This window comes from Centropristis striata, chromosome 2, assembly GCF_030273125.1.
Source record: "Centropristis striata isolate RG_2023a ecotype Rhode Island chromosome 2, C.striata_1.0, whole genome shotgun sequence".
Lineage (NCBI taxonomy): Eukaryota > Metazoa > Chordata > Actinopteri > Perciformes > Serranidae > Centropristis > Centropristis striata.
The window spans coordinates 21,202,019-21,214,059 of record NC_081518.1 but is presented as its reverse complement, the minus strand read 5'-3'; the positions used below and the strand labels follow the sequence as shown (position 1 = coordinate 21,214,059).

Sequence of the window (12,041 nt, the reverse complement as noted above, 5' to 3'; positions counted from 1 at the left end):
TCCCCTTCTTTTTTATGAGAAATTATACTGATACACTAATTTATTTATTTATTATTTTTAAAAATATATTATTTTAATTATTATTATTTCTGTATGTTTGACTATAGGTCTGTATATGTTTTTTGTGTTTTCAAAAATCCCCCTTTTTTTACAAGACTAAGTAAATCATACAGGTACACTAATTTTATTTATTTGTTTATTTATTTTATTATATTATTTAAATTATTATTATTTCTGTATGTGTGACTACAGGTATGTATATATGTTTTTGTGGGGGTTTTCAATGTTTTTTCCCCTTCTTTTTTTATAAGAAGTGAGTAAATCATTCACATACACAAATTAATGAATTCATGTGTTGTTGTTGTTGTTTTTTATTATATTATTTCAATTCTTATTATTTCCCTCCTGTTTTCCTTGGTTAATTTATTAGTCACTATTCAGACTTCAGCTCTTTATATCAAAATCAGACATGTCATACAAAAAGGAAATAAAGTTGAATTTAAAAAACTAAATAGATAAATTCAAATCAATAAATAATCTGATCAAAGAAATCTTTAAAAATGTTCTAAATAAAATCAAATGACTAAACAATAAAAATTAATAATAATATATGTAAATATATATATATATATAATTACTCAAATATATTGAAAAATATGTATGATAAAATAAATATAGATACATGAATAAGAATAAATAAATAGAAACAAATTTAAACAAATAAATGATACAAAAAAATGGAAAAAATATAAAATAATTTTAAAAATAACAAGAAAGCTCAGTGAGTGATTGATTTGTTTCTATCATGTTCACGTGACCTTGCAACTCTGATTTGAAAAAAGTTGTGACACTGTAAATATAAACAAAATGCATTAAATTCAGAAAGCAAAAGCAAAAGTTTATCCGTTTGAGCATCAAATATCTTCAAAAAGAATGTAGGTCACAAGGGATTTGCAAATCATTGCATTCTGTTTTTATTACATATTTCACAGTGTTTAACATCGTTGGACTGAATCTACATTACAGAAAAATTAAAAAGACAGAAACAGCAGATGTGAACTTGAGATGGACTGTTTCTGTTTCACCAGTTAAACCAGTTTAAACGTTGTCAGTCTGTCTCTGACATCGTTCTCTAGTCTCCATACGATACAACAGATGGTGTGTTCAATGACTGATAGATTTCTAGTAACCATCATGCTCCAGTTATTGATGAGGAAAATATTTACCATGTGACCGCTCGGACAGTAAAGCTCCTACATGTACAGCAGACATGTATCTGTATGTTTAAAGGTCAGTGTGGCTGTAATAAAGCTCCCTCAGTGACAGCTACAGTCCATTCGTTTGCTTGTGAGACAACAGTGAAAAAGACTGACAACAATTAGCTTTGGGAAGAGAGTGGCATGGGATCAATGAGCTCACAAACCTCCAGTTATCAGGAAAACAGATTGCTGACTGACCAGATTTCAGTCTGGGAGGACGAGAGAGTGAAATGAGGCTGGATAATTAGGAAAAAGCAGGCTGTATCCCCAAAGGGAGAGAGCAGCGAGCTCCGTGCACGCAGATATTCGCAGCATCCCTCCGTCTCTATCTCTTTAAGAGCCTAGAGAAGGAGTGTGTGTTCAGTGTGTGTGTGTGTGTGGGGGAGGGGTATTGGCTGGGGTGGAACAGTCCTGTAATGAGCAGATTTTAGAGAGAGAGAGAGAGAGAGAGCGAGGAAGAGAGCAAGAGAGAGAGAGAGGCCGAAAAACAAGAGAGGACAGATGACTTGGTGGAATTGGGATACAACAACAATCCAGGTTTCAGGCTATGCCGAGGCGGAGAGGACAAAGGGAAGAGGAGAGGAATAACTCATTTTTTCTTCTTCACATCCTCATCTCTCGGAGACGCTCATCTTTAGATCACAGCGGAGCGGAGAGGAGGAAGAGGGATATTCAGTGATGTCTGCCGAGGTGTGTGTGCGAGGCTGAGGCTGTGTGTGCTTATGGATGTGTGTCTCTGTTTCCAGGCCATGCTATAGAGCTCCAACTTCTCTCTCTTCTTCTCTTTTTTTTCAAATGGCGTACCAGTGCAGCAGCATCCCCGTCCTGGTGCGGCAGGGCTATGTGGATGCTGTAATGTCTGACTGAGCCGAGCTCGGTCCCCGCCACCACTGTGGGCCTTCTGGGACTGCTGGAAAAAGCCTAGGCCTTGCTTGTCTGGAGCGCCCCGCTGCACCGGCTGAGGCGACGGGTTGGCGAGCTCCCCGGCTGCGAGGCTGCGTGGAGCAGGAAGGTGGAGGAGGAAGTGGAGGAGGAGGAGGATGAGAAGCACTCTGAGCCTGCATGCCCATGGGAAGCAGCATGCACAGCAGCTGCGTTCGTCACTCCAGACCCGTCGCTGAAGCTTAGACTGCTTCTCCATCATCAGGCGATGCTCTTCGGGCCACGTCGGGCGGCTTTTAAAAACCAGGAGCTGGTGTTTTACATCCTAAACTAAGCGGAGAGGGAGAGTCGAGGCCCTGCACCTCCGTGCTACCAGATTCAAACCAGGCCTCCTCCCTCTTTGCTCCTTCTGAGTGAACCAGGCCCTTCTTGTTTTTTCTTTTTCTTGACGTTCTAAGGATTTGCCTAAACCTGTTTCATGCATGTCCACTGGAGGCAGGTTTGACTTTGATGACGGGGGGTCGTACTGCGGGGGGTGGGAGCAGGGGAAGGCCCATGGACGAGGGGTCTGCACGGGGCCCCAGGGTCAGGGCGAGTATGCGGGTGCATGGAGCCACGGCTTCGAGGTCCTGGGCGTGTACATGTGGCCCAGCGGGAACAGTTACCAGGGCACCTGGGCGCAGGGCAAGCGGCACGGCATCGGCGTGGAGAGCAAGGGCCGCTGGGAGTACAGAGGGGAGTGGACGCAGGGGTTCAAAGGTCGCTATGGGCAGCTGGAGAGCACGGCGAGCGGCGCCCGGTACGAGGGGACGTGGAGCAACGGGCTGCAGGACGGATACGGCACCGAGACGTACTCTGATGGAGGTAAGGAGGCTTAATGTCACTTCCTGTTTCTGCTCACAAAAAAACAGCTCAGAGATCAGATTTAATCCAGTTCGACTTCTCTGAATAAAACATCTCCAAATGATTTTCAGGCTGCAAGTGGAGCGACTTGCTTACTTCGCCTGCTGCTAGCATCCACTGTAACACATCTCTGAAGTAGGCTACATAAATAACATGTAGGTCACTTCCACAGGCAGCGATGGATCACTGAGCACACTTGCCGGGCCCCGGGCCCACGGGTTCACAGGGCCCAAATATCGTATAGTTCGCTGTAGGATTCAGTCTAATATCTGACAGAAGCTCTTCATCTCCAGGATGGACTGAATAGTCACTCTTATATAAAGTTCAGCTGTAGGAGCTTAGATCCACCTGCACAGTGAAACTGACAGAGACACAAAATGAGCACACAAGTAACAAAAAGTGATTACCAAAATGCAAAATGATGTCAAAATTACCACATTGGGATGCAAGATAACTACAACAAGACAACAGTTATTACAAAGAGACTCAAAATGTACATAAAACAACTACAAGGATTTGCAAAATGACCAGAAAGAGACAAAAAAATGACTACAAAGCACAGCAAAGTTACAACAAAGAGACAAATATTGCAAGGAGACACAAAGTGACCAGAAAGAGATGCAAAAAACTACAAATAAACACTAAAGGACTACAAAGACACAGAATGGGTACAAAGAGCTGCCTAAAAAGAGACACTGGATGACCGACAGATGCAAAAACACTACAAAGACTTAAGATGATTACAAAGAGACACAAAATGACTACATAACTGCTACTAAGAGATGCAAAATGACCAAACAGAGATGTGAAACAACTACAAAGAAACACAGATAAAGACAAAACAAGATGACTATACATAGACTCACAAAAGGTCATAAAGAAATGCAAACGACTGCAAAGAAATACAAAATCCTTACAATTTGACACAAGATGACCAGCAAAACATGCAAAGCAGCTACTGGGAGACACTACTTGACTACAAAGAAACACAAGATGACTCCAAAGAGACTCGAAATGACTAAAAGAGAGATGAGTGACTTCAAAGAGGTGCAAAACTGCTAAAAGGAAATGCAAAATGATAAAAGATAGATGCAAAATGACTACAAAGGTACAAAACTACTTCATGGAGACAGTAAATGACTACATAGAGGCTCACAAAAGATAAAGAGATGCAAACAAGAAAAACACACAAAAGAGACAAAATATTCACTGACTACAAAAAGAGGGAAACAACGGCAATTAGATGCAAAAAGACAAGAAAGAGATGAAAAACAACTACAAGGATACACTACTTGACTACAGAGAAACACAAGATGACTCCAAAGAGACTCAAAATTACTAAAGGTAGAAGCTGAGTGATTTCAAAGAGGCGCAAAACTGCTAAAAGGAAATGCAAAGTGATAAAAGATAGACACAAAAAAATACAGAGAGACACTAGATGCCTAAAAAAACACACAAAACAACTGCAATTAGATGCAAAATGACCAGAAAGTGATGCAAAAAACTATACAGATACACTAAATGACTACAAAGAGACTTGCAAAAGGAAATATATAAAAAAAAGAAAAGAGACACAAAATGTCCAGAAAGAGATGCAAAGCAACTACAGAGAGACAAAAGATGACATAGAGAGAAGATGAGTGAATCCAAAGAGTCGCAAAACTGCTAAAAGAAAATGTAAAATTATTTAAAAAAATAGATGCATAAAGACTACAAAGAGACCCTAAATGACTACAGACACGCAGAACAACGACAATTCACAAACGATGCAAAATCACCAAAAAGAGATGCAAAAGAACTACAAATTGCTTTCAAAGAGATTTAAAATCACCACGAACGAATTAGTAAGGTGGCTTAGTAAAAAATAAAGAGGACACACTGGATAAAAGCACCAAATGTTTTCCACATGCTCTCCATCATCATAAACTTCAATGTTCGATGGGAGCCACTTAATCAAGATTGTGGATTGTGTGACATACACCCAGACGGTCTCTTACAGTCGGGACCCAGTCCTGGAGGGTCAGGGGCCCCCTTCATGTCGGGGGTACAGGTCCTTATAATCTCTGTGTCCACATGAAAACATGAGGTCTGCATCCTCTGGACTTTACTTTGATTATTATGATTATTATTATTATATTATGATTATTATTATATTACTATTATTATTAGATTATTATTATTAGATTATGAGGATGGTGAAACGAGGACGTGTGTTTCTAATATTAGAAATAGTTAAAATCTCGTCATGTTAAGAGACGCACAGATTTATAAACACACACACACACACACACACACACACACACACACCTCTGCATCGCACCCCTCTGTCGCCATGGCAACGCGGAGACAGCAGGTCAGCGTGTCACTGGAGACCAGCTCGCGGCTCTCTCCTCGCGCTCTGATTGGCTCCGCGCCTCCGTCAGTCTCGTGCGCGTGAATCTAGGCCGTTTGATCGGCGCCGCCGCACCGCGCGAGACCCGGATGATTGAAGCCAGGTCAATAAGTGATGCAGGTGTGTGTGTGTGTGTCGGTGCTGCATTGAAGGTGGAGGGTTGCTGGGCTAAGGGCGCGTGCACGTACCTGCTGTTTGAACACGAGGCTGTAAAAATAAAAAAACAAAGATGGTGAAAAAAGACTGCGTCACGCGACAGCCCTGGTCCTCTCTTCCGCTCACGTGCAAGACCGCCGACAGATGAATATAGCACGCACGAGCTGACACATTTTCCACAACCCAATAACTGTGCAGGACACACACACACACACACACACACTGACAGGCCCGTCAACGCCGCGAGCACTTATTAAAAACGATAATAAAACCACATCACGGTGCACATGCATGCAGAGCTCGTGCACCTACAGACAGATCCTGAGCGCGAGACTTCAGCACCGCGGACAGCTCCTCACAAACACACACACACACACACCGGGCCAGGTTTTTAGTTTGTGGAGCTTTAAAAAGCTTTAAATAAAGAAAAATAACCAAGATACAAAAGATAACGCATAAAGGCAACAGGAGAAAATACTGATAGATACTCATGTGAAAACAATGAGTCACTTCACATTATTTATCTAGTTTAAATACTCGTCTTTAATAGGATGCTGTTTCTGCAGCTAGTGAAGAAGAAAACGAATTTATTTGACCATTTTACACCAACAGGTTATGATAGAAAGTAACTAAATACATTTGAAGGGACAGTTCACACCCCCCAAAATTAATGAAATACAGAGATTTGCGTAACAAAATGGACTTTTAAAACTTTAAAGCTTAACATTTTGGTTCATCACTTTCAACAGGATTCACTTGTAAACTGTAGATGTGTCCCAGACTTACTAAATATGTACAGTTTATAAACTGATCTTTATAGCAAACTGTATCTGCAGTTAGTGAACAACGAAACTAATTTCTTTTACCATGTTGTACCCACAGGACATGATAGAAAGCAACTGAATACATTTACTCAAATACTTTAAGTACTTGAGTAAATGTTCACCCGTAAATACTTATTTTGTGAAAACACAGAAAATTACCTGAAAACAATGAATCACTTAATGCTATTTATCTATAGTTTGTACACTCATCCTTTATAGGATGCTGTTTCTACAGTTAGTGAACAAGAAAACTAATTTATTTTACCATTTTGTACCAACAGCACATGATAAAAAAGTATCTACATACATTTATTAAAGCACTTAAAGGGACAGCTCCCCGCATAAATACTTATTTTTTTAAAAATACACTGAATTACAGATAAAATCAGTCAATTGAAGCTTGAGTTTGGTTAATCAGTTTCCACAGGATTCAGTTGTAAACTGTAGAGGTGTCCCAGACTTGATAGATTTAATAGTATTTCATAACAAACTGTTTGTGCAGTTAGTGAAGGAAATCTTTTTTTTTTTTTTTACCATTTTGTAATTGATAGAAAGCAACTAAATACATTTATTTAAAGCACTTAAAGGGACAGTTCAAGCAGACTTCATTTTTAAGTGTTTACAGTTTAAATACTCATCTTTATAGCATGCTGTCAACAAACAAGAAAACTTTATTATTTTGTATTAATAGGACTAGTCAGAAAGTAAATAAATACATTCAGTCAGTCAAGTACTTAAAGGGACAGTCCACCCAAAATCAAAAATGCTTAATTTCCCCTCTTTGTCATATATATAATATTTTTTCTCTTTATTTACCAGTCTAGATGTGGGATACTAAACTTTCTTAGCTTGAGGGCCATTTTTGCAAAATATAAGGTGACTAGGTGCAATTAATAAACAAACATTAATCTATATTTATAACATAAAATGGAAGGCCCATTACCACTTTCGTCGATATTCATTATTTTCAAATTTATTGATTTAAAACCTTAACTCATTGAGTTAATTGACTTGGCCTGTATGACGGATAAAGATATTTAACTGCAGCTGCATTTTATTTGTAAATTCTTTAGTTGCATTTTAGTTTATACACCATTTATTCATCATGCAATCACTCAAATGAAACTACACAGACATAAAACATGTTTTCGTGTGTGTTTTAGTGTCGGTTTGACCAACATCTGAAGTTTATTTCTGATGTTTTGCAGCTCCTGTATTTCCTTTGTGCATTGAATTGTGGGAGTGTGTCCATCAACACTCATTAAATGTTAAAAAATTTTAAATTTATTTTGCACCCTGTGCAAACAAGTAATCACCACAATAATTTAAATGCTGTAATCATGCTGCTATAAAGCTGTTTGTTCCCTTCTCTTCAACAGAACAAAACAACTGTAAATATCAGTAATATTATCGACATTTAACCAAATGTAATCAGCAGGAAATGACTCAGGATCTCAGATTATTTACTCAAGTTAAAGTAGGAAAACCACAGTACAGAAACACTCTGACAAGTGAAAGTCCTGCATCAGATGTTGACTTGATTAAACTAGCATTGAAATATACAATATTTCCCTCTGGATTTTGACTAGATTTAATGTTTGTTCTGTTAATTTATGCACACAAATGATTAAGGTCAAGTTAAATCAATCTGCAACTATTGTGATTATCAATTAATCCTTTGAATTACTTTTCAAACAAAAACACAGTTTCTGTAGTTTCAGTTTGTAAAATGTGAGAATTGCTGCTATTCTCTGTTTTACATCATTTATATCTTTGTAAACATAAAATGTTTGAGTTTTGGACAATTTTCTAACATTTTAGAGACTAAATGATTCAACAGTTAACCCTCCTATTATTTTCACTTCTCAGGAACAGCAATAGTGTTCGTGGGTCAATTTTACCCGGGGCATTATTTAAAAGTGTCAGAAACCAAAAAATCCACATAAATGTTGTTTATATTTTATGATGACTAACCATCTCAATCAATATTTAGTGCAGTGGTGTTCTTTACCTCTCACAGATGAGGTTCAATGAGGATAATTCAAAAATTTATCATTAACAAATGCATGTTAAAAAATGTTTATATACATTGGAAATACCTTCATATAAAATACAATGTTTTATATGACATTTATGGAGTGAGTTGATAAATTACCACGAGTCAGCTCTTCTGTTCAGGGTCAGATTGATCATTGAACAGTACCTATTTAATATAAACATGCAAATATGTGAAATGAACCATTTTCATTTTATATGTTGATTACAGCAAATTTTTTTCCATTTTAGATTTTTAACCCTATAAAGCCTGAACCATGAAATAATTAATAATAATTAATTATTAATTTCCATCTTTTTAAACTGGAGTGTTTACTGAACCTGCCGACAAATGAATATATATATATATATATATATATATATATATATATATATATATATATATATATATATAGTGAAGGCCATCTGATGCATCAATTATTGATCCCTGGTGGAATATCTAGCTCCTACATGCCTGTCTTGCCGGTCAATTATCTAACCTTGCACACTGGAAAAGTTTGCATCCTAAAAAACACTTACATTTTGAGTGTGCTGTTGATAGACACTATTCTCCCACAATACAATGGACAAAGGAAATTCTCAAAGATTAAAAAAAAAAAAAGCTGGATGCAAGAAGCAGGTGCAGAAGCTAAATAAAAAACAAATCCTTGTTTATAAAAAGAAACAATCTTCTTTCTCTTTTTATTATGAAGGTTAATCACACTAACTGCACTAACAGTATCTTATATAATTCCAGTACTACAGTGCATACTGTTTATTATTCATATTTATTAAATTGGGACGCAGTGACTCATGGTTTAGATTTCTCACTAAGACAGAAAACCGCAGCAGGAAAAGAAGTCAACCTCCGTATGTCTGTTTCAGCACCACAGACAGCTCCATAAAAAGTCACTTCACCGCTCCGAACGTACAGGAAATGATGCAAAACAAGATGCCAAACTAAATTTAAATGTAGGAAAACTACTGTAGGTTAAACTTATCTTAAAGATTTAACTTTTAAAGGTTTTATGTGAAGAAATCTACATGCAGTAATCTGCTTGTTTAACCATTCAAGTGAGAAAGTGAGAAGAACTGAGACCTTTCCTGACTTATAACAGCCTGCAGACTCATCCCATGTAAAGGACTTTGTTAGTAAAAAACATTCATGCTCCTGAGTGCCTTTCCAGCTGCTCTACAGCAGCAAACTAGTCTGCTTTTCTGCTAACTTTATCTCTAGTAAAATTCAATCTGAGGGGAAATGTTAGTTAATGAACTTGCAAAATTACTTCACCAGTTAACATTAAGATATGTTATAGTACAAAAATACAACAAAATTTGCATGGTAGCTTCCCAACGTCTCAGCAGTGATAAAAGAAAATATGAGAAATTAGACTCAACAAGAAGTAGAAGAGTAGTACGGTCATAGTGCAAACTGGGAAAACTTGTAAAAACTGGCAGTGCATGTAAAAGATTGTAAAACATTCACAAGTATTTTAATAAAGTTTCCAATATACTAATTCAGGGTTAGGCAGCCCGCGGCTCCAGAGCCTCATGTGGCTCATTTTAAGCATATTTAGTCATTTTAAAACATCCTATAATCCCATAATATGGTGTTTTTCGATAACTTCTGTCCATATGATGCTCTAATATGTATCAACAAACTATAATTGACCAATTTCTAGCATTTTTAGGCATTTTAAAATTTGAAAAAAATCGACACATGACCAGGCGGCAACCTCCGGGTCTGAGTAGGGAGGCAAACCAGGAAGTGCCTTAAGCTGCATTCTACCGGAAATTCCAGCAGGGGGCGCTAAGTTTGGCTGCAGAAAGATTTCTGTTGATTAATTTCAATGCAAAATGAGAAAACTTCTCACTTGATTTATTACCTCAGAAACACTATGGTCTCAATCACTAGTAAAAAATCTTCTTCAAGACAATTTGATGTTAATAGTTCTAATAATGGTTCAATTTAGAAGAAAATAGAAGATAAAGAATCTTATGATTTGGGCGTGGCTACCTTTGATTGACAGGTCACTAACAAGGCGAGCCGTCATCAGGAGAGAAGCAGAACAATGCGTATCCACGGCAACTTGTAAATAAAGTTATATAGAAAGTTATATAGAAATAAAAAAGGACGTTTAGCGGTTTGTCTCATAACTTTGACCCTTTCACTGTATTTTCACTTAATGACAGTTTATTTGAATGTTTTGTTCAATAAAATGTCTTGTTCAGCGTTTGGTTGGACTAACAGACACTCAAAGGAGTCTCTGTTCAGTTTTGTGAGGTAAGTAACATAAGTTTTGTTTTTATTTTTTGCTAGCCAAAACTAACATCCCAGTTAATGCTCCAATTAATGCTAACATGAATTAGCATCAGCTTCTCTCAGTCAGGTTGAGGTGTAGAGAGGCTGTAGTCAGTGATCAGATCCCTCTCGCTCCTCCACAGTCCAGATATGGTCTGCTCCCTGTATCGGAAACAAGATGCCGATGAGTGTAACGCTGAACTTGATGCCTCAAACGGGCCACAAACCAACAGGTGACGTCACGGTCACTACGTCCATTATTTATATAGTCTATGCATACAACATATGACATTTTTTTTCCCAGGATTGGACATCGCATAATATGGTGTTTTTCTTCGTTTTTGGACAAATTATAGTCCCACATGTATTAACAGGCTATAATTGACCCATTTTAAGCATTTTAAAATTTGGCCATTTATGACAAAAATTGCTTAGGAGCAATCAGCGACCCTCTAGGCCAGGCATGTCCAAACTATTCCACAAAGGGCCGTGTGGCTGCAGGTTTTCGTTTCAACCAAGCAAAAGCACACAGTTTGACCAATCAACTGTCTGAAGACTGAGATCAGTTGATTAACTGAGTCAAGTCTGGTGTGCTGCTGCTTGGTTGGAACGAAAACCTGCAGCCACACGGCCCTTTGTGGAATAGTTTGGACATGCCTGCTCTAGGCCATGAAACGTCCTGGCTAACTCATTTTCACAACGTTAAGTGTGACTTTTAGTTGTTGTAAATATATAGTATTTTGATAAATTATTCTTGTCATTCAAAATACTTCCAAACGAGAGGTGGGAAAGGAGACCACGCCTGATCAGGAGACAACAAATGTTGATTGATGATTTCACAGTGGAGAAGCTTGTAATGCTCGTAATCTATCCAGGATCTTTGCTGTAGCTCAGCTGCACTGCATGGATCTGATCGCTTCCTAACATTAGCTGGTAGAGTTATTTGAAAACGGTAACCGGGTTTGTATCATGGAGACAAAGGTTGGATTAAAATATAGGAACATTACGGACAGTAACGTTATTCTAAATGTGATTATAATCTGTTTTCCAGCATTCTTACCTTCAACATTGCACCTTTACTTACTGTTTTAGTAATCACTTGTAATATTATTTGTGACTTGTCACTGAATCTTTTTCAACCTGTTTTCAGTCTGAAGTTTAAAGCTACTTCTCTGCAACACATTTCACTGTGTAATGGAGGAAACACCCAAACTTCAATTGTCATTTCCTAAAACAAGTAATCACCACAATAATTTAAATGCTGTAATCATGCTGCTACAAAGCTGTTT

At 37.8% G+C, this 12,041-nt stretch overlaps 1 protein-coding gene across 2 annotated transcripts in view; it reads left to right on the top strand.

Annotated features, from left to right (window-relative positions):
* The first annotated feature begins 1,608 nt into the window (after window positions 1-1,608).
* Window positions 1,609-12,041, top strand: part of jph3a (junctophilin 3a) — a 35,135-nt gene continuing 24,702 nt past the window's right edge. Inside the window, exons 1-2 of one of the 2 annotated variants that reach the window (XM_059350299.1) lie at window positions 1,609-1,949; window positions 2,067-3,005. In XM_059350299.1, coding sequence (XP_059206282.1) covers window positions 2,624-3,005 — 382 coding nt within the window. In that variant the 5' untranslated portion in view covers window positions 1,609-1,949; window positions 2,067-2,623. Of the gene's footprint in view, window positions 3,006-12,041 lie in introns of both variants that reach the window. The other variant, XM_059350290.1, reaches the window with a different exon arrangement.